Below are 23,494 nucleotides of genomic sequence, written 5' to 3'. Positions count from 1 at the left end.
TAGCTATGTTGCTCAGAGAAGTCTTCAAGCCCTCTGTGCCTCAGTTCTCTTATCTTTAAGCTGGTAATTACCTGGAGCTAGGCGGATAGTTTTCCATTTTACCCAAACAGAGCATGCCTAAGCACAGTAGGCCATAAGTCACCCCTAAAGGATCTCAGGTGGTGGATGCTGTGCTATAGGTGGGAGCAGGTGTCCTAGGTGGGAAGAGACAGCAAGATAGTGCATGAAGCTATTTCCTGGGGCACAGACAGGGGAAGGCTTTCAGGTGTATCTCCCTACCCCGTTTCACCCCTGATCAAGCACTGAGGGTGACCAGAGAGATTTGTAGCCAGGTTTGCTCCAGCAAGCTGGGCAAGGATGGTCCCTTAGCAGGAGTGCCCAAGAGGCGGAGTGCTTGGATGCAGGAATCTATGGTCAGGCTCACCCCTGGGTGTGGTCCAAGCTGGACAGTGAGTCCTGCCTGGATATGTGTGACAAGAGTGGACTGGAAGGCAGCCCCTTTCCTTGAACCCTGGTGATACCTGCAGCACCTGGCAGGTGCTTCTTCCTAAGTGCCAGGAATGGGGCAGATGGGCCAATGTGCTCCATCCAGGCCTGGCAGCTGACAACAGGAGGGCAGACCCGTGAGCTGCTCCCTCCCTGTCACCCTGTCACCCTTGCCTGTGTCATCAGTACATAGAACACAGAAGTTTCATCTAATAGGAGTGAAACCTTTTTTCAGCTTCTGGTGTTGAGCTGGAGTTTTGTTTTTGTTTTTATTATTATTATTGAGACAGAGTCTCACTCTTTCACCCAGGCTGGAGTACAGTGCAACGATCTCATCTTGCTGCAACCTCTGCTTCCCAGGTTCAAGTGATTCTCTGCCTCAGCCTCCCTAGTAGCTGGGACTACAGGCAAATTCCACCACACCCTGCTAATTTTTTATTATTTTTTTTTTAGTAGACACAGGGTTTTATCATGTTGGTCAGGCGGTTCTCAAACTTCTGACCCTAGGTGATCTGCCCACCTCGGCCTCCCAAAGTACTGATTACAGGCCACCACACCTGACCTTTTTTTCTTTTTTTAATAATCAGTGGGCCAGCTCAGATGAAAACTGGATAGGAACGGAAGGGAAAGTCTTTTGCTCTTGGCGCTGCCCCTTTATCTGACATTTATCAAATACCTACAGCATACCAGGTTCTGAATCAGTTATTACTGTCCCCATTTTATAGATGAGATCATCAAGGCCCAGAAAGGATAAATGACCTTCCTTGAGATCTAACAATTACCCAGTAATGTGGATTCTGAATGTGTTCTGTCCAATGCCAATCTTTGCTCTTTCCAGTCTGCCATGCAGGCTGTGGTCTGGTTCCATCTTACAAAATAGGAATTGAATACCTGCTCTGTGTCAGAGACTGTGTGATGCTGTGCAGTTGGAATCACAAAGACCAGACTAAGGCCAGACCTTGTCTGCTGGGAGTTCACATTCTCGTGGGGAAATAGTCAAACAAACAGGTACCTCCAAGATAAATAGATGCAATCAGTGCAAGCCAAGCAATGGAGTTCAGTCACAGAGAAGAGAGAGAGGAGTTCTGCCTGGGGCTGTAGAGGCAATCTTTCTAAGTGCGGTAAGAGAGCAAAGGTATGAACATAGGGGAAAATATAGGATCTGTCCACCAAAGGGTACTCACTTGACGTGGCTGGAGCTGCATGCATGTGGACAAATAAGGCTGTGTAGGTAAGGAGGAGTCTTTACACACTGAAGGCCAAGATGAGAACTCTGAATGGATTTCTCAATATAATAAGGAGCTGTTTGAACATTTTAAAGACAGTGACAACGTTCAGTTCAATTTAAAAACCTGGAACATTTACTCAGTGCCTGGGCATTCTGCCAGGCACAGGGGTATAAATATAAATAAGAAACAGCTTTTTCCCTTGAAGGTCTCAGTATTATAGATAGAAATTGTATCAGTTAGGAACGAAAATAGAAAAATGAACTAAAGCTGGCTTCAACAGATGGGGGTTCATTTATCTCCTGGATTGAGAGTCTGAAGTTCCCATCCAGACTTGGTACCACTCCTCAGGAAGCCATAATCTTCCTTCTTGCTCTGCCATCCTAGGACTTTCATTCTCATGGCTACCTAGTTTGCTGCCCTATGTACAGACATTATGTCGGTGTTCCAGTCTAAAAGAAGAGGGAAGAGGAAAGGGACAGAACTCTCTCCTAATGAAAGCTTGCTTATGTATTTGGGAAGAACCACCATCCTTAGAGATATCATCCTACATCTCATTAGTCAGAACTTGGCATGCCTGGCAGAGAAAAAGTGGAAAATCAATTTTGCTTTGCTTTTAGAGCCTCAATAGTAGAGACAAATGAGAGGTTTGGAAATGAAGCACAAATAATCCAACCCACAGTTTCTGCTATAGATTCTAAGATAATGTGAGAAATACTGTAGCAGAAGTTTGCACGAAACACAATAGAAAGGTGTCTGTGAGGACAGATCATAATTCTGTATGGCAGTTGGGGGTGGGGAACTACAGAGAAGAAGCACTTTTCCAGCTGCACTTTAAAGAATGGTACGAGCTCACCATGCAGGGTGGAAGTGAGACTCTCCTGGGCATGTGAAAGGGAGGAAGGTATGAATGTACACAGCTGCTTCTGGAAGAGCTTATTGTCTCGGGGAGATATGAGGACTTCAGGAAGATCTGTGGCAGCAGTGTAGAGGATAAATTGGCTGGGAAGCCAGGGAGGAGCCTAGCAGCACTGTTTGAGGGGTCCTGGTTATATTCAAAAGAACTGAGTCATTTCTTTTGCACAGATGTGGTTAGAGTTGAAGCTATAGGTGGCTGGCTTCATGGAGAAAGAAGGAGGAAGGGAGAGGAGACAGTCCTCTGCTGATGTGCTTTCCCTGCAGAGATCTGGGACCCATGGAAGGTGGAGAACTTCTTACTCTGGACTCCTGGATTTCTGCTCCTAATGCCCATAAAGCTCATATTTGGCTAATCATCCTTGTTTTTTAACCACAGAAATACTTCTTAACATAGAAAACTGAAAACTCCATTCTTGGATTTTGGTCACCATGTAGCAAGAGTTGGGGGCATGGTTTTGATTAACCAGAACCCCTGCCCAGTGGAGCTTGTCTTCCTGGGAGAATGCTGGACTAGAAAAACATCTGGTTGTGCCTGAAACCTGGATTCCCCTGCTGTCATTTCAGATCAGTCACAGGGCAGCAATTCCCCACTGTGGTCAGTGTTGCTTCCCTCTAGCCAGCAAGTGGGCAGCTGGCCCAAAGGAGGCAGAAGGCACCAGGAGTGAAGCTTATTCACAGATCTTGCCAGGAATTATGGCCACAGGTTCAGCAGCTTCCACAGGGTTTATTTCTGAGCAATTACAGCAAGTTAAACCTTAAACAGAGAAGGTCCATGTACCTCACTGCAAGAGCTGACCTCCTAAAGGAACTGAACAGAGAAGCACACACACCATGGGGTATTCTTTTATCAGATTTAAGGTTTCAACGAATCGGGAAATAGCCAAAAGGAATGTAAACATTTTTTGAAGGAGAGGATGTGGATAGCCTGATATGTATAAATGTACCTTTAAGAATGCTGGCACTCTTCGGCCATTCAGTTTTTCATGGAACACCTCTAGAGAAAGCAACACAAACTACTTCAAATTATCCTCACACGATAATCCAACCAAGCTACACTGAGTAGTTGAATTGGCCAAAATGCATCAACTTGACTGCCAGTTTAAGATCCCAAAAATGAATTCCAACATCTCTTAGGAGGAGAATAAACTATTCAACCAAAGAAATGCACATTCTCTTTTGGTTGACCACACTGAACCAGTAGAGATCTCTCCCTTTCCAAAAATAAGGAAACACATAAGCAAAAAATACATAAAATAAACCTGTGTGATGCCACTTAAAACATAGCATTCATTAAAAGAGAACGATTTTCCTAAAGAAACACAAAAATTTGTTTTCTAAAAATGTTTTACTATAATAGACAAAATTTAAATGAATATAGACATAATAATCTCATTTAAATATAAGAAATATGGATGACTCATAGAAGGTGGATGATGACATGCAGGAGGAGAGATTCTGAAATAGAAAGACAGTGATGAAGTGAGAAAGGAATGCAAAGAAATTAAACACACAGTAATAACTAAAATCTACAATACCAGCATTTGCCTTATAAGAAATAAAAGCATTGAAGTAGCAGACAAGCTAGAATCTAAATGAAAAGTAGACAAACATGGAAGAGAGAGTGCCAATCCAGGCAGCACAAATGCACAAGAGCAATGAAACAGAGCAGAAGGAATAATAAAATATAATTTTATTTATTTCCTGGGGAAAGTGTGGGGAGTGGGATGATGACCAGGGCTGAAATGTCCTCAGTAAAGTGAAAGGATTCATTGAGTTTCCAGGCAAAAAAATAAATTAGATACAACATGATGAAAAATAAAATCATTCCAAGGGGTGGGAGTGCTTACTTCACAAAGTAATTTAGGGCTCCAGGCCTTGTGTGAGGTAGAAGGGAGTGGGGAAGGCAGAGGCAACCTCTGGAGCAGACCAAGGTTACAGGAGCTCAGGATGGATCATAAAAAGTCCCTGAAAGCATTTGGCAAAATTAACTCACCCAAGCAAGCACAGATCATATCTCATTATATAAAATATTCATTTACAAAAAACAACCACCACAACTAATACAACCCTCCTAAGACTTTTTTTCCATAATGCTAAAGTTCAAAGTCAGTGGTATTATTGGTCCCAAGAATTGTTGATTCAGCCAGGATATATAATTCACTTACAAAAGTAACATATTATTCTCAGATATGCATAAAAGCCACATAAAATTGGCTCTCATTGGCTTCCTGAGGAACTTAGAAAAACATTGTGGTAGGCTGAATGGTGGAGCCCCAAAGATGTCAGATTCTAATGCCTAGAACCTGTAAAGATTGCCTTGTTTGGATAAAGGGTCTCTGAAGATGTGACTAAATTAATGATTTTGAACTGAAGTGGTTATCCTGGATTATCTGGGTGAGCCCTAGATACAACCACATGCAACTTTGCAAGAGGAAGACATGTACAGGAGAAGGTGATTCAAAGACAGAGGTAGAGGTTAGAGTGATACAGCCATAAGCCAAAAAATGCCAACAGCATCAGAAGTTGGAAGAGGTAGGAATAGAGTCTATTCTGTAGCTTCCAGAGGGAACATAGCCCCGCTGACACATGGACTTCAGCATAGCAATACTGATTTCAGATTTCTGGCCTCCAGAACTATGAGAGAATAAATTTCTGTTTTGTTTTTGTTTTTATTTTGATACAGAGTCTCACTCTGTTGCCCAGGATGGAGTGCAGTGGCAGATCTCCGCTCACTGCAACCTCCAGCTCCCAGGTTCAAGTGATTCTCCTGCCCCAGCCTCCTGAGTAACTAGTATTAAAGGCACCTGCCACCATGCCCAGCTAATTTTTGTATTTTTAGTGGAGAAGGGGTTTCACCTTGTTGGTCAGGCTAGTCTCGAATTCCTGACCTCAGTGATCCACCTCCTCAGCCTCCCAAACTGCTAAGATTACAGGCATGACCCATTGCACCTGGCCAAATTTCTGTTGTTTTAAGCCATCAAGTTTGTTGTAGTAAGTTATAGCATCCACAGGAAGCTAATACGGACATATAATTTTTGGCCTACTGAGGTGTTTAGGAAGAAAACCCTATAGTTTTGATGTCCATGAAAGATGGTGCTTAACTTGGGCCTGTAGTCCCTACCTACATTTTGTCAATGGTTTGATGGTTGGGGGGAAAGCATAGGGAAACGTAAAACCTTTTTTAGATTTACTGTCTTACGTAAGAGGAAGTCAAATGGTATGATATATTATTTTTCTTAAATTTGATGATCAGAGAAAATACAAGTTTAGGAGTACTTTTGAAGATGCTTAAAGATAACCACCAGTAGAGTTTAAAACAAAAGGTAGACCTTGCAAATCACTAACGAAAGCTTAAAAGCTAAGAAATATTACCCAAAAAAAGGAAGAAAATGTAATAAACAAAAGCATAAAACATGGCCGGGTGTATGGTTCATTCCTGTAATCCCAGCACTTTGGGAGGCTGAGGCAGGTGAATCACTTGAGGTCAGGAGTTCGAGACCAGCATGGTCAACCCGGCTAAACTCCACCTCTACTAAAAATAGAAAAATTAGCCAGGCACAGTGCCACTCACCTGTAGTCCCAACTACACAGGAGGCTGAGGCATGAGAATCACTTGAGCATGGGAGGTGGAGTTGTAGTGAGCCAAGATCACGCCACTGCTCTCCAGCCTGGGTGCCAGAGGGAGATTCCGTCTCAAAAAAAAAAAAAAAAAAAAAGACAAAGCATAAAACAGGATGATGGAAATGAGCTTCTATTATTAGCAGTAATGGCTAACTGATGTAACAGATAACCCTCAAATCTCAGTAGTTTAACACAATAAAGGTTAACTTTTCACACACTTCACAGTCCGGTGCTGGTCTGCAGTGGGGAACAGGGTTCTGGGTGGGGCTGGAGGTGTCTATTCCACAGAGTAATTCAAGGCTCCAGGCCTCATGTAGGGAGAAAAGAATGGGGGGAGCAGAGGCAGTCTCTGGAGCAAATCAAGGTTACAGGAGCACAGGATGGGCAGGAGGCTGGGAGCATGACCCAGAGCACAGAAGTAGTATCATCTGAGGCTTCTCTGAAGGATCGGCAAAGAACTAAGGTCAGGGGCCTGAGCAAAATGCAAGACTCAGATGCTGAGCAAAGGGTCTGCAAAGGGAGCAGACACAGGCTCCCAGAGAGAAGCCCCGAGACGATGGTGCGCAGGGAAAAGAAGCCCCTACAATCACATGTGGAGCAACTACTGACGTGTGGCAGGGAAACAGGAGCTGTAAGGAGCTATGAGCTGGTGCCCACGTGAAAGACATTCATGTTGCAAGGCACAGATTGTTGGGTTGGATAAATCTGAAAAGAATGCTGCTAAACAGAAGAACAACAAAATTTAAAAATAAAATGTTGGTACAAAAGAATAGCATGAGAACATATGGAAGTAAAAAGCAGGGATCATAATATTGCTTTTCTTTTTTTAAAAAAAGGTAAAATTCAAGGTTAAATAACGTTAAAAGAGACAGAAGGAATGCTTTCATATGATACAATGCATAGCATACAATAATGCTAACAGTCATGAATCTTTCTGCACTAAGCAACCTAATGAGAAAACATAAAGCAAAATCTGTCAGAAATACAAAGAGAAATTGACAATCCTTATAGGAGACTTTAACACATCTCTCTTAAGTAAAAAAATAAATAAATAAATTGAACAAAAATGGAATTCTTTTAGGTGATTTTACCATTTGATGATTTTTTAATACTGTGTGCTAGGTGCTTTATATGTGATTTCATTTATAATAATACTCTTAGCAACACTGCTTGGTAGATTGAAATTACAGTCATTTTTACACCGGGGTAATCTGAGGCTCTGCAAGGTCACCATAGTAGCTCTCTCAGAGCTAGTATTTGGACCCAGGTCTTTGGCTCCACAGCTAGTGTTTTTACTTTATGGAAACATTTCTTCCGAGAACAAAGATACATCGGCCCCTCACAGAATCCCTGACACCTACAGAGAAGACTCTGGACTCTGTCTAGTGATAGGCAGTCTCAGAGACTCCAGTTACAGGATGATGAGGAAGAGAGGGAAGCTGGCCGGAGGTTAGAGGGGAGCACAAGGTCACAGCCTAAGTCCAAGACACCAATCAATACCCTGGAACGTTCTGCAGTGTTTTCAGTGACCCGAAGCCCAGTTTTATTTTTCCACTTTAGAAAATAACCAAAGAATCTTTTTTTTTTCTTTTGAATGCCAGCTGGTCCCCAAAGAGAAGAGCCTTTTATTTTTCTCTAGACACCAATGCTGGATTTGGGCTTTGGGCTGTCTTCTCAGTTTTTGCTCTTTGGATAGCGTGATACTTAATTATTATTGCCTGCTATTATAATCATGGTTTAATTGTTGGTTTGCAGCTCGGGCAGCTTAGAGGGGGCCATTTGATAAAACAATTGTTATTTTCTGATTGCCCTTTCCAGTGTCACCAAGGATAATTTCAGCTGCATTCTCATGTGGGTACAGGGGTGATTTCTGACCCCCTTCCCCCCACAGCAACTGTTCATTCAAATGCCATTTCCCCTTAATGTAAAGATCTGCCATCATGACTCATGTCAGCGAAGGGTTTATTGTGTTCCTGCAGTGGTGACTGTTGGTTGGGAACATCCAAAGCCCTTTCATATTCTGGGGCCCCGTCCCAAGGCAAGTGAAATCAACACCTCAAGGTGCCATGTTTTTTTTTTCTTTTCTCATTTTTTCATGTCTTTCCAATTTGTAATAGGATATAGATAAACTGCCTATAAGCAGGGAGGTGGGAATTGCTTTTTTAAAAAAAAATACCCAGTGTGTCCAAGTTTCCTTCAGACTAAGAGAACTGAGGCCCATAATCCCAGAAGCAAGTTTTGCCTGTGGATGACACTTGAGAGGGACAGGCCCCTGCAGTGAGAATCCGTTTTCCCCTCAGCTTCTTAGCTTTAGGCTCTGGTAGAGAATCTCCTCCTGTTGCTGAAGCTGAGTGTCATGAACCTTACACTAGCCTCAGCAAAGCACGGTAGAGTCTCGGAGGGGGCTGGTGGGAAGAGGTAAGGGAGTGAGGGCCAGGTGGGTGCACCCTTAGCTAAGGCCTACTTTTGGTTGGTGGGGCAGAAAGTGTTGCAGTAGGAGGTGGAACTCTGAAAACACCATGAGGAGAGGCGTGTGGTGATCTCAGACTTGAACAGGGACATCTGCACATCCCAGTGTGTTCCTGCAGCCAGCAATAAAGTCAAGATCCAGCCCCCACAGGGCAAGCAGAATTTCAGGGCAGTCCCACAAAGGGATAGGAGGGAGAACCAGGGTCCCAGTGAGACACAGTTACCTGAGCTGGCATACTTGCTGGAGTTAGACTGTAGATTTTCATGAGTGCCCAAGATACAACCCAGGGAAACCAGATACCAGACTTAGGATGCTGAGACCAACTCAAAAGCCCTCTTTTGGCGGAACCCCTCCCTCACTGCCCTCAGCCCTGCCCCAGCACCATGGAAACTGCTCTCACTAGGAGAATGAGGATCATGAACTCCTTGCTTCTCTGAAGCTTGGACATTATCACCCTTCCCTGAGCCATGGCTTCGGGTCTCAGCCATACGCACCTCATGCTTTGTCTTCCTGAAGAGCTTGTCATTTCCTGGGTGGGCCAGCCTCTCCATCGCATCTGTGTCTTTGCATACCCTCTTTTCTCTGCCCACATTCCCTCCTCTTCTCACCCTCCTCAACCACCCCCTTCATCTGACTCATCCTGTTAATCTCTCATCTCTCTTTTCTCTTAGAAAGATATCAAGACTCAGCTCAGTGATTACCTCCCCCAGGAGGCCTGGTCTCATCCCCTTGGCCTAAGTTAGGGGCCTTCTCTGTACACACCTTTGCTGTAGATCATACCACATGCAGAGGTGGAAGCATGCCATATTCCTATCTGCATCACCAGTGCTGGGTATGCTACCTGAACCTAGTACTTACTATTCATAGATTTAAAGTATGAGGATCAGTATCACTACAGGCTCAAGGAACCTATAATGCTGGGGATTTAGAAAGTAGGAGCATGGTTGAAGTATCCCTATTTCTCCCAGGTTTAGACTCAGTAGCTAGCTCTGGCCCAAGTTCTGTGTGGCTAGATTCTGTCTTTGGTAGTGTAGAGCACCAAAGATATCCTTGTAAGATCCAAGGGGCTGGATGTGGGTGGTAAAGGGAGAGCTCAGAACTTTCAGAGAAATAGGAAGTATCCTCCTTAGTATATAGGATGTGATTGCCTCTTGAGTGAGTTTGAATGAAACACATAGGTGCCTGAAAGCTGGTGAGCCATTCCTTCACTCATCAATTCAATCAGACAACCTTCACCAAGGGGCTAGTATGGGTCAGGCCTCATGCTGGGTACCAGAGATATAGAAGCAAATGAGAAACCGGCACCAGAGTTAAGGGATTCAGCAAGACAGGGAAGTCAAGGAATGACTCTGATAGAGCAGGAGCCTGTAGACAGAGCATCTCCCCATACTGAGGGGATGGGGAGGACAAGGAGAAGCCCATGGAAAAGCTCCCCACTGGATGCGAGGCACCTACCAGAACACATCAGCCAAGTGGTGGAAGAATTTGCTAGGGCTGCTCTAGCAAACTGAATAGCTTAAAATAAAAGAAATGTGTCTTGTTCACAGTCCTAGAGGCTAGAAACCCAAAATCATGTTGCCAGTGGGCCAGGATCCCTCTGAAGACTCTGGGGAAGAATCTGTCTCATGTCTCTCATAGTTTCTGGTGGTTGCCAGAAACCCTTGGCATTCCTTGTCTTGTAGACACGATACTCCTATCTGTGCCTCCATCACATGGTCTTCCCTGTGTCTCCTCCATGTCTCTGTATCCAAATCTTCTCTCTTTTCTCTCATCATGATATCAGTCATTGGATTAGGGCCCACCCTAACCCAGTATCCCCTGCTTATCATAACTTGATTACATCTGATTCTATTTCCAAATAAGGTCACAGTCCCAGGTGCCAGGGGTAAGGACTTGAGCATATCCTTTTGCAGGACACAAGTTAACCCACTACAGATGGCATGGGAGCATGTGAAGGGGGAACTTCCAGACAGAGAGAAGGCTCTGAAGCAAGAGAATAAAAAGGAAATCAGTAAAGAGTGAGAAGAACAGGAGAAGGCAACTGGGGCAGCCCAGGAGAGACTTGGTGTGACCCTTGGAAGGCTGACTTTATCCTGTGGAGAAGGAGGAGAGCCTGGGCCAGAGGAGTGGTTCAGGAAGATCACCCTGGTCCTGATGGAAAAGGCGGATTGAAAGGATGGGAGGGGAACTGGATCCAGGAAGGCCAGTTACTCTTTCTATGCCTCTGAATATGCTTTTCCCTCTCTTGCCATCTTCCTCTCCCTCAATTCCTCTATACTTTCCTTTCTTCAAAACTGTTTCAGAGACACTGCCTCCTTGAAGCTGTCCTTGCCTCTTCAGATTAAAAGAAGAAGAAGGTGTAAAACAAAGGCCTTTGGTACCAGACAGACGTGGTTTGAATACTGGCTCTGACCCTTGCTAGTTGCCTCTGTTAATCCCTTGGAACTTCAGTTCCTCCACAACAAAATAGTGAAAATACACCTTGAACTGCAGGGTTTTATGAGGATATTCGGCAATGCATGTAAAGCAGTTGGCACATAGGAGATTTTCTACAAATATTTAGCTCTTTTTCTCCTCCGGTGATTTTGATAGCATCTTATTTATCCCCCTCTTTAGCACCTATTGCACGTATTATTATGTTTTGGGTGTCTCCTTCAATAAGTAGCAGCTTCCTCCAGGGCAAACACAGAGCCTTACACATTTCTGCAGCTCTCAACACAGAGCTTGACATGCAACACACTTCATCCCTCTTCCCTGGATATGGCCTGTTTCGTCTCTGTGGCCCACAGACAACCAAGTCATCAATAGGAAGGAAGATCTTTTCACTTCTTTCCTCTGCTTCAGTTTCTCCCTCCTGGGGGCACAGTGCAAGGGGGAAGGGGAGCCACAAACCATTTTCAAGATATCAAAAGCCAGAAGAAGACCCAGTGTTTACCTAGAGGGGAGCTGCTCACACAAACCCCAGTGTCTGTTTTTGCTTGGAATTATTTCTATCAATCAGAACTGCTCATTAGCATTTATAGACTCTGATTTCTATAAAATGAGAAAAGTATTTTAATAGGAGTCTTAATAAATGTTATTGGGTTTGGCAAACCAAGTCTTTCCTGGCTACCATCAAAGGATTATAATGAAACCGGTCACTGGCCCCCTGTGGCAACCCCTAACTAATTTCCCTGCATCCACTCTTGCCCTTGTCAATCTTTTCTTACCCAGGCACCAAGAGTCATCTTAACATGTAAATTGAAATCTGTCAGATCTCAGCTTAAAATACACCAATGACTTCCCTCAGCTCCTACAGTATACACCAAACTTCTTCCCCCACCCACAGTCCCGCCAGCCCTGCCCCTGCCTGCCTCTCCTGGCCCAGAATCAGCCTCCATGGCCTTTCCATTGGGGCCTTTGCATATGCTGTCCTTTATTCACCACAGGCCTCCTCCCACCTCTCACTCTGTCTGCTCTCCACGTGGCTTGGCATCTTGCTTAAATGTCACCTCCTTAGAAGGCTCTTCTCTAGCCACTCTGTCTAAAGTGGATGCTCTGACTCAGCACTCTGCCATGTCCTGCCCTGTGCTGGACACAAATGATAATCTTTGAGTGAGTTTGTGTCTGGGGTGTTATTGTCCATCTCCAGAGGCTCTTGGAGAATGGCACCTGCCTGTCATCCTCACTGTTATACTGCAGCATCCCGCACATGGGAAGGGCTTAGGTGAATTAATCCTGAAAGAAGCTTGAACTTGAGCCTCTGTCCTTTCGGTTGCCAGCTTGTGTTGTTTGAGCACAAAGAGAACCCCACCTCCTCCTCCCCTCTTCTGCGCTCCTCTCCACAACATCAGTGCCAAGCTTTTGACTTTGTCTGTTTATGAGATCAGCTAAGCTGAATGCGATGAACTGGCATTTTTAATTCATGGTCTTGAATAACATGTATGACTCATGGGCAAACTGTTGATGATTGGTAGAGCCTCTCCAGCCCCTGCCTGGCTCTTAACCACAGCCTCTTCCTCCTAGAGATGTGGGCAGCATTGTCAGGAGAAAGAGTAGAAGCACTAAGGTCTGACCTGGATTAGTATTCAATAACAGCAATTCCAGCTCACTCTCTAACCAGCCCATGACCTTGGACAAGTTACCTACCCTCTAAGAACCTCAGTATTCTCATTGTTAAAGATGAGATTGGTTCTACCTACAAAATAAAGATTATGCACGGACTCCATGGGCTAATGTGAAAGTGCCTTATACACAGTGGTTGTTATAGAAACACGCTTTCTTTCATGTCTCCTTAGTCCCCATATTCTTGCTTTTCTCAGCTTCCTGTCAGACTGGGGTTTCATTCATTCATTCATTCATTCACTCGCCCATTCATTCAGCTGTTCACCCTCAGGACTTCACGTGGCCTCTAGAGTCAGTCTCTGACTAGAAGACGATAAAGCCCAAACTCCCATAGCTAATTTTGAGACTCTCATTCTCTTTGCTCTCTCAATCCAGCTGTATTCTCGATGGCATCCTAATACCACCTGAACTCAAGTATGGAATTGTCTTTCTTCCTGGACAGCTTCACCTCCTCTCTGCCTCTGGGTCTTATCTCATGTTATTAAATCCAAAGAAGGCACTCTCCCTTTCCCACCACCCAAACTTCAGGTCTCATTTCCCTTTGCCTTCCCTGATGACTGTGGCCCACACCAACCTCTTTTCTGAGAGCACGTACGGCCACACCACATGGCTGGCACTCAGTCTCCTCTTGGCTGCCGATTTCACGGTACATTGATCACCGCAGAGAAGGCAGGGGCAGCCTGGCACAGCAGTAAACATGCGCATTTGTGCTCTGTCCTAGGGATCTCCTTCTCCCTCTTTTCAATCAAATGTGGGCCCCCAGCCTCACACAGCTCCTGGTATTGAAGAATCCCCTCTGATATTTACAAAAGCTTCTACCTAGGAAATCCAAGAGATTCCTTTGGTTTCTAATAGTACTAACTAGTTACTGAAAGTAAGAAACACACACACATATATATCTGACAATAAATAACTAGAAAATGTAACTAAAAATTAAATCTCATTCACAATAGAAACAAAACCATAAACTTATAGACTGCTAAAGAGGAGATTTAGCAAGAGGGGTGCAAAGAAGGAAACCATAACAAAGATGAAAAACATAAAACTTTGCCAAAATACATAAAAACTAAGTCATCTACAGTGCTCCTGGCGAGGGAAAATTAGTAACATAAAGATATCCATTCTCTCCAAATTAATCAATTCCTGTGTAATTCCAATCAAAATCTGAATCAGATTTTTTTGGGACTTGGTAATCATAAAGTTCATCCGAAAGCATAAATTTGGGAAATAAGCTAATAAGTTTTAGGGAAAAAATATCAAAATTTGAGAATATGAAAACCCAAGTAAGCTGAACAGCTGTGTTCCTGGTGCCACAGGTAGATTCTAGCACAGGAAAAGGGGAGAGCACTGGAACTGAGAAAAGAGTCCAGAAACAGCCAGCAACTAAGGGGACATTTCAAACCAGTAGGGAGAATCAGGATTCTTCAGCTATGAGCATGTCATCATCCGTGGGTATCATGAGCACCATCTGAAATGTCAGGTACATCCTAGGCAAGCAAGGCCTGGTACCAGGCTCGTGAAAATTATGATCTAGTTATAATTAGGGAGAAGCATAGTCTACAAATAAGTACACTATGAATAGACTGGTAGATGCTAAGGAGGGAGTAAACAGATGTTTTAGTAGGCAAAGTGTGGAAATGGCTACTTTAGATAGGTGTTGGGACAATTGAGGGTCAATTTGGAAGAGTAACGAACTTATTGGCTGCAAAAAAATGAAACTGGCCAGGCACAGTGGGTGGCTCACACCTGTAATTCCAGGACTTTTGGAGGCCAAGGCAGGAGGATTGCTTGAATCCCAGCATTCACGACCAGCCTGGGCAACATAGAAAAACCCCATCCCTACAAAAAATAAAATTGGTCCCAGCTACTGTGGTCCCAGCTACTGGGGAGGTTGTAGTGAGCTATAATTGTACCACTAAACTCCAACCAGGGCAACAGAAAAACGCTGTCTCAAAAAAAGAAAGAAGAGAAAGAAACTGTACAAGTCCCAGGAAAATATTAAGGTATTAAAATTTAGTTTTGTTTTTGAATCATTGGGTTGGGAGAGAGGTTTGCCCAAGCACAACATGACATCCAGTATCCTTCAAGGAAAATACTACATGTTTGATTTCATAAAATGAAACACTTCTATACCAAAATGGATACCACAAACCAAAGTTAAATGAGAAAAAGTCACCAGACACTAGGAGAAAATATTCGCAACAAATATATAAAAGAGAAATCAAGGCTGGCACAGTGGCTCACACCTGTAATCCCAGCACTTTGGGGGCTGAGGTGGGCAGATCACAAGGTCAGGAGTTCGAGACCACCTTGGCTAACACAGTGAAACCCATCTCTACTAAAAATACAAAAAATTAGCTGAGCATGGTGGCACACATCTGTAGTCCCAGCTACTCAGGAGGTTGAGGCAGGAGAATTGCTGACCCGGCAGGTGGAGGTTGCAGTGAGCCAAGATTGCGCCACTGCACTCAGCCTGGGCGACAGAGCAAGACTCTGTCTCCAAAAAAAAAATTGAGAGAAATCGAAATATACAAGATAAATAATAGTCATAATATATAAGTAGAATTTTAAAAGTTTGCATCCATCAATTAAGATGAATAAAGAATTTGAAAGGTACAAATGCCCAATAAATATGCGCAAAGATATCCAACCTTACCAAATCATCTAAATTCAAAACTTCCAGCGAGATTCCATTGTGGTCTAGCAGATGAGGGAGCATTGTCATAAAGAATATATTTACATTATAATATCTAATGCTGATGAGGTGAAGTTTAAAGAGAATAGTAACATCAATACTGGTAAGTGGAAATAGAAATTGAAACAAAAAAATATACTTATTAATTTGTCCCTTTAACAGACATGCATGCTTCCAGTCTAGCATTTTCCATCTATTCCTAAGAGTTCCATGGAATACTAATTGATATTGCAAGAGAAAAAGAAGTTTGCATGATCAAGTAATGCTTGGGAGGATACTTGAGAGATAATTTAGCAGGATTTATTTTAAAATTTTTAAATAGATACCCTTTTACCCCCCAGAATTACTTTGGCAAGTCAACTGAAATATTAACAGAAATGCACAAAGCTGCATAAAGATGAGAATGTTCCTTGCAGTTTCATGTGAAATTGTGATGTATAACAGTGTTCATTTCTGCAGAAAAAAAAAAATGAGGGTGATGTTTATGTCCATGATACAGTATTAAATGAAGAAAGAAAGTTATAGAAAACTACATAAAATATGGTCTCATTTTGAGGGAACAATATATATATATGTGTGTGCTCATTGAAAAAACTCTGGACGCACATGCACCAAACCTACTATTAATTGAATAGCTCTGGAGAACAGGTTGGCTGCGTGAAAGAGAGACTTTTTTTTAATTCAGTACATCTGTATATTGTTTGCCTTTTCTCTGCCTCAAGCATGTCTTATTTTTAAAATTTAAAAATATATTTTTAAAAAGAGATAGTGATAAATGGATTCGATCCTGGAACAGAAAAAAAAAAAGACATCATTGGAGAAACTGGTGAAATTTAAATACAGTCTGGAGTGTAGTTCATAGTAAGTATGCCAACATTGCTTTCTTAGTCGTGACAAATGTACCATGGAAATGGTGCATTTCCAAAATGTCAGCAATAGAGGAATGGTGAAGGGTCTATGGGAACACTCTGTATTATCTTTGCAACTTTTCTGTAAGCCTAAAATTATTTCACAATTTAAAAAAAATGATTAACAGAGAAAGTCCCGCAAGTTTGTAGCCAAGATATCTTTGGCTGTTGGAATCTTTGGTTCCAGAAATTCAGGTTACTACTTGAGCTCTCTTGCTCTGAGAGCTCTTTCTGTGTCCTGTAGACCCCCACATTTGGAGACCCCTACCTGGCCTCCTGAGGTCTGCAGTGATTATCTAAGCCAGGGCTACATAGAGCTAATATCACCAGAATTCTGCTCTGGGAAACCGAGGTGTGAGGTCACCCCTACCTGCACCATGGCTGGGCCAGCTTCTCAGAGACTCCACAGTTCCCCCTGCCCTCTATCCCTTATAATTTTTTTTTTTTTGCCTATATCTTTTGTCCAAGCCAGATCCTGCCTTCTCAGTATTCTGCTTCCAACCTAGAATGGTAACAATATGGGCTCAGGGAGAGGTCTGCAGGCTATGTAGGGTTGAGGAGAGGGATGTAGTCTGACAGTGGCAACATGGAGCTCATAAGAAGAAAAGGATGCACAAAAGCCACACCCCTCACTCTTGTCCCCATTGCTGGGGGCCCCCGTGGGAGGAGCTGGCCTGGTGAAATCATGAGGATGCTGCCAGACGCTGCCTTCTCTCCCTTCCAGCCAGGCTTCGTAGGTTTAGGGCCAGGCTTCGTAGGGTTAGGACCTTCTGATCCGAGACCCCTGGAAAAGAAGGGGCTGAGCCCGGATGACCACTGCCTCTTCTCTCCGTGCAGGCTACACTTCCTGGTGTTTGACACAGAGGAGGTTCATGATGTGCTGCGCATCTGGGACGGGCCTGTGGAGAGCGGGGTTCTGCTGAAGGAGCTGAGTGGCCCAGCCCTGCCCAAAGACCTGCACAGCACCTTCAACTCAGTTGTCCTGCAGTTCAGCACTGACTTCTTCACCAGCAAGCAGGGCTTTGCCATTCAATTCTCAGGTCTGTTTGTGCCCTCTGCCAGCCCCACTCCACATGTTCTGACACATGGCACCCACCTCCCTTTGGTCCTCGCTTTCCTTCATCCCTCAGTCCATGTAATGATAGTTATTGAGCATCTGCTATGTGCCTGGTATACGTTTAGCACCTGCTCGGATGTCTGTGCTGAGCTCACTCTGGTGGGGAAGACAGGTGAGTTAATAGACACTTACATACAAATTGGTAAGTGTCTAAATGGAGACATGTGGGCTATAATGGTCACCTTGGAGCAACAAGGAAGATGTTCCAGAAAAGATGATGTCCAAACTGAGACCCAAAGGAGAGGTAGAAGTTACTCAAGAAAAGGAAGTGTTTCAAGGATCAAGTAGTCATCTATGACAGGGAAAGGTGCCACTGAATTGGACTTTGGAGGACTTGTGCACCCCATTAGATGGAAAAGAGAGAAAAGGGCATTCTAGGTGCAAAGAACACACCAACAAGTGTAGATTCAGGAATGTGGGTTCCAGAAGTAGAGGGCTACCCCATGTGGCTGAAGCACAGGGAGCACAGAGGGATGTGGAAGGTACAAGTAGACGGAGGTTTGGGGCACGGTTATGAATGAGCTGATGGGACATGCTACACGCTCGCGTTCTTAGCTGAGTGCAGGTCTCAGCAAAGACTGGAAACCAACATGAGTAATCTAAATGTAATTAATTAGGCACTGCAATAGCCAATTATGGAGGAGCATGACAAAGAGCTACCCAAAATGGCCAATGCTCAAACATCCAAGTCCCAATATGAGATAATTTATATGATTGGTCCTGCCTCTCCCTGGAATGCATCATCCATCTCCTCTGAAGTGCCTCTTCCATCAATCCTCTCCCTGAACAAGTGACTCTGCCTTGGTTTCTGCTTATGTTTATTATACAGCAGCTGTCTTCATTACCATCTCCTTACCCCACTGCATGTGTGGTGGGAGGGAGGGGGAGTTTCCATGGTAATTCCAGAGCAATTTCTTGTGGCACCTGTGCCATGGCTTTGCCCCTGAGCTCTCTCCCATTGGTGTATCAGCTAAGGGTGGTTGGGGTATATCCCTGGCACCACTGAGGTTGTTACAGAGTTGCAAATCCTGCTTCTAGCTTTTTTCTGCTACGTCTGACATCTCTGTGGAGATGAGCATTTAGCAGCGTGGGGAGCAGATGAGAGTCTCCGGGATCACATTGCTTTATACTTATTAATTTGTCCGTTTAACACTCATGCATGCTTCCAGTCTAGCATTTTCCATGTATTCCTAAGAGTTCCATGGAATACTACTTGATATTGAAAGAGAAAAAGAAGTTTGCACGATCAAGTAATGCTTGGGAGGTGCTCAAGTTGATGCAGACCTAAGAAAATGATCTGCAATTTGGGACCTCTGAGAACATTTACTATGCTAATGCATTTAAATTCCAAAGATGTCTGGTAGGTCACAATTTCCAAACATATTCCATCATCAATGACTTTTTTCAATGCCATCTCAAGAGACTAGCATTTCATAGAACAAACTTGGGAAATTGCTGGGATAAGCAATGGAAGGATCTCCCAGCAGTAAGGAAGTAAGGAGCATAGAATGCTAAAAAGATGGCTCAGTCCACTCTCTGGGGAAAGGAGTATTATGAATAATTAAAGCCAGACATATTTTCTCCCACTGTGCCCAAACTGATGGGTATGGCTTTAAAAAAAGAAGCCCATAATTATGCTGACAGATTCCCCCACAGATTTGCATTATGTGACCCTCACTGTGTCCTCAGTTTAGCCACGTGGGACAGAGTGCTCGCCTGTGCTGTGTACAGGCTGCTTTCTCAGGCATTGCCCAACTCATGGAAGTCCTATTCATCCTTCAAGGTTCATCTCAGATGCCACTGCCTCCCATTCTCCCCATTCAGAGTAAATTGCTATAGCCCGTGGCACTCGGCACTTTACTTCCACTTATTCAGCACATTGTCAACACCAGGCATTCCGTCTCATTTGAAGCTGGGCACCTACTTGCCATCCCACTAAAAGTTCCTTCCATGCCTCCAGACTCTCTCATGGTGTATGTATGCAGCAGGTGCTCACTCACTGCTTAGTGAGCAAATGGACACATGAAGATAGGAACACATTAATGGATAGCTTTCTCTAACACAAAGGTTTCCTTGGGCGAGCTGCCCTTAGTATTGCTTAGGCAGAGTAGCATGGTCAAAGCTGCCTAGCCTGGGCTCCAGAAAGGTCATGACAGCCTGGCCCAGTGTTATGGGCATAACCAAGGTTTGGGAAAGGTCACCTTTCCTGTTGCTGTCATCAGTTAGCAAATACCAGGACTACTCTAGGGAAGAGAGAACGGCTCACCCCATGTTAACTTTATAGTGTGTATTTGACAGGGGATTGTACAGAAATGCCAGAGACGATTAGTGCAGGCTTGGCTTTATTAAGTAAACATGACTGTGTAACATCTAACATCCTGTCTGTACCACGTGGATCCAGCCTTTCCCTGGGTGCTTTGCCAAGCAGCTCCAATTCAGGAGCATTAGAGAGAGAAAGGGAGAACAAAAAAAAAAAAAAAAAAAACAGGTGAGCAGGAAGCATAATTGCAGCCATCTATTGAGGTGGGTGAGCCATCGGCTCTTATAATTTTCATGAAACCCTTACAGTATGGGCACCATTATTACTCCATGTTGCAGATGTGGTCTCTGAGGCTTCTCATGCAAGGTCATCTAGTTAATAGAAAAACCCATGTGTCTGAGTCTTAAACCTAAGCTCTTAATCATTGTATGCTATTGCCTCCCATATAAATAATCCTTCCATATATGGCCAGAGCAATGAGCTATTTTTCTTTTAGGGGATCATTTGTGTGTGTACAGTGCACTATAAAGCTGAAAGCTAAGTCTGATTTTAACTGGGAAGGAAAAATATTGTTGCTTACTTGACTTTATAAATAAGTTCTGTAGCTGTCAGATGTTGATATATAAACAAATGAGTGTACCTGTGTTCCAGTAAAACTTTACTTACAAAAATAGGCATAGGGCCAGTTATGGCTGTGGACCATAGTTTGCTATATGCTTCCTTAGGCGTTACTGTGTATAAGGTATCAGATTCTGTAACTCAAGATTCATGTACAGTCCTAGAGGTTATAATTAGTGATGTCTGTACACAGTTGTCCTAGGCTGCTGCTTCTCAAGCTTTTCCACGGACATCCTCCTAATAACAGAAGAGAATGTGTGTGTATCCCCAGGAGGTCTGAAGGGTATAGCAAGCACAAAATATCTTTAAGGCTTCATATTTTCACTTAAAAACTAATGTGAATTTTACATTGTAATCCAGAATAAATTCTTTTGTTTTAGTGTAATAGTAGTTTTTTCTTAAATTGTTGAGAAAACTGATACTCCAATCAAATGAGTATTATTTATCCTATGGTTTCCAGAAGCTCCTTGCCCTAGAGTCTGCTGAGCACAGTCTCTAAGGGATGACATAGCTGGGGGCTGGGACCGGGCCCCACTATCAGCTCTGGGCCGTGGAGGCAGCCAGGGTTGTTGCAGCTCTTGAGATTCCTTTCTCTAGACTTACTCTTGCACCATTTGCTCTGGTGTGTTTTCTCATGCCACGTTTGTTCATTCATTCACCCACTCATTCTTCTATTTATGTATTCATTCCATCTATCATTCATTCAGTATTCACTTATAAAACACCTGCTCTATGTTAAACTAGGTTAGGTACTAGACATGAAGATCTCCCAAATTCCTGAGTATTTTGAATTTTTAATATCTCTCAGCTATTTTTGAACTCTTCTCTGCCCACTTGCTACAAATATCTGACTTTTCTTCAAATATGGTTTCAGTCTGATGAATCCTTGGTTGTTTGCCATTGCAAAAGAGAGCATGATCTTGACCTAACTTCAGTAACTCTCTACAGCCTCACACCACTGCTCAGCATTTAGGCAGGCCAACTCCCAAAGTCCTTTGCAAACCCTTCTAATTGAATACATGGAGTTTATTTATTTGTTTGTTTGTTTTAGAGATGTGATCTTACTCTGTCGCCCGAGTACAGTGACCCAATCATGGCTCACTGCAGCCTTAACCTCCTGGGCTTAAAGGATCCTCCCACCTCAGCCTCTAGCATAGCTAGGCCAATAGGCAACCATCAGCACACCCAGCTCATGTTTTCTCTGTTTTGTTTTCGTTTTTGTTTGTAGAGTCAGGGCCTTGCTGTGTGACCTCATGTGATCCTCCTGCCTTGACGTCCCAAAGTGCTGGGATTACAGGCATGAGCCACCACACCTGGCAACATGGAGTTGAGATTTGATTACCTTGTCACTTCCTCATTCTGATCATGTTAGTTACATTGTACAAAATTGCAATGCTTTGTTTATGTAACAATGCTTGCATTCTTAAGCTAAATTCAGTTCTATAATTATAACAGTGCAATCATGCTTAACTTATAGCATCTCATGACAGGTGGATGACTGTAATGGTGGAGATACTGGAAGAATGGTGGTGGTGGTATCAGTGAGAGTGACAAGTGTGATCACAAATGGTGGTGGAGGTAGTGACAGTAATGGGAGTGACAGTAGTGGCACTGTAGCCACAGCTTCTGGTGGTGGTGGGGAGGTGATGGTGGTTGTAGCAGTGTACGGATGATGGCAGTCGGTAAGGGTGATGAGCTGGGAGCCTCATGACTGGCAGAGACCCGGGCAACCCTACCCTCTCTTCTATTTTCTTGCCCCAGTGTCCACAGCAACATCCTGCAATGACCCTGGGGTCCCACAGAATGGGAGCCGAAGTGGTGACAGTTGGGAAGCCGGCGACTCCACAGTGTTCCAGTGTGACCCTGGCTACGCGCTGCAGGGAAGTGCAGAGATCAGCTGTGTGAAGATCGAGAACAGGTTCTTCTGGCAGCCCAGCCCGCCGACGTGCATCGGTACAAAGCAGCTGCAGCGTGCACGCTGCCCGTGGGGCTCACAGTTGTGTGCTCCAGAACCCTTCATGCAAGCGGCAGCTGCATCTTGGGCCTGGGGCCAGGAGAACTGGAACAGATGAAAGTTGCAGAAAACCCACCGTTTACCCTGCTTTGCATGCATGTGTCCCCACATGCACTCACTCACATTCATACTCTACACACACAGCACTACAAATTCCTCACTTGCTAAAATGGTCCCAGAGATTTCCAAGTCAGACAGGTCTGTCCCTTTTTCTCTGGCCCAGGCAGTACAGGTCAGAAGGAGGACAGTGGGTCACTTTGGGTAGTAAAGGCTAACAGGTTCCAAAATGACCCTTCTATTACCTGAAGCAATAGAAGGGTACCCACAGGCTCAGAATATAAAGAAAAGAACCTTGCTTTTCCTGTTCTCGAGGAAATTATTGGTTACCTGGGTTTTGGTTCTTTTAGATTTTAGAGACAGGGTCTCACTCCATCGCCCAGACTGGAGTGTAATGGTGCCGTCATGACTCACTGCAGCCTTGACCTCCTGGGCTCAAGTGATACTCACCGCTTAGCCTCCCTTAGCTCAGCCCACAGGGTTATGCCACCATACCCAGCAAATTTTCATATTTTTTTGTAGAGATGGAGTCTTACTATGTTCTCCAGGTTTGTCTCCAACTCCAGGGCTCAAGTGATCCTCTTGCCTTGGCCTCCCAAAATATTGGGATGACAGGGTTTTGCTTCTTTAGATCTGTTCTCAGTCTTAAAACCTCCCTATAGGAGAGAAGAAGACATGAAGGACCTGAGACTTGTCTAAAGTCACATCACTTAAAGAGAGTAGGGCCTGAAAAATCCTGCCTCTAACTACTTGAGACTGAGAGGAGGAGGGAACTTGAAGGAAGTATGAGATGGGAAAGAAAGGTAAATAGATAGAAACAAACACTCCAGGTGCCTGCTTTCAGGGTATTTTGCTCAGGTGAAATAATGAGTGTTTATCTCTCCTGTTGATGCTGGCTGTTAGAAGAGAAGAGAACCCATGGTCAGTGAGTCCTTACTGTGTGCTTTCCTGTACTGGACATTTACTTAGATAACCTCATTTAACTTCCCTGACAGCTCTC

At 44.0% G+C, this 23,494-nt stretch overlaps 1 protein-coding gene across 18 annotated transcripts in view; it reads left to right on the top strand.

The window, feature by feature from the left end:
- CSMD2 (CUB and Sushi multiple domains 2) overlaps positions 1 to 23,494 on the top strand; it is a 637,686-nt gene that overhangs the window by 471,446 nt on the left and 142,746 nt on the right. For all 18 annotated transcript variants that reach the window (XM_078331131.1, XM_078331136.1, XM_078331130.1 and 15 more), the window contains 2 exons: positions 17,266 to 17,468; positions 22,185 to 22,376. In XM_078331131.1, the coding sequence (XP_078187257.1) occupies positions 17,266 to 17,468; positions 22,185 to 22,376 (395 nt within the window). The remainder of the gene's footprint in view (positions 1 to 17,265; positions 17,469 to 22,184; positions 22,377 to 23,494) is intronic.

Source organism: Callithrix jacchus, chromosome 7 (assembly GCF_049354715.1).
Source record: "Callithrix jacchus isolate 240 chromosome 7, calJac240_pri, whole genome shotgun sequence".
Lineage (NCBI taxonomy): Eukaryota > Metazoa > Chordata > Mammalia > Primates > Cebidae > Callithrix > Callithrix jacchus.
This window is presented reverse-complemented; position numbering and strand designations above follow the sequence as displayed.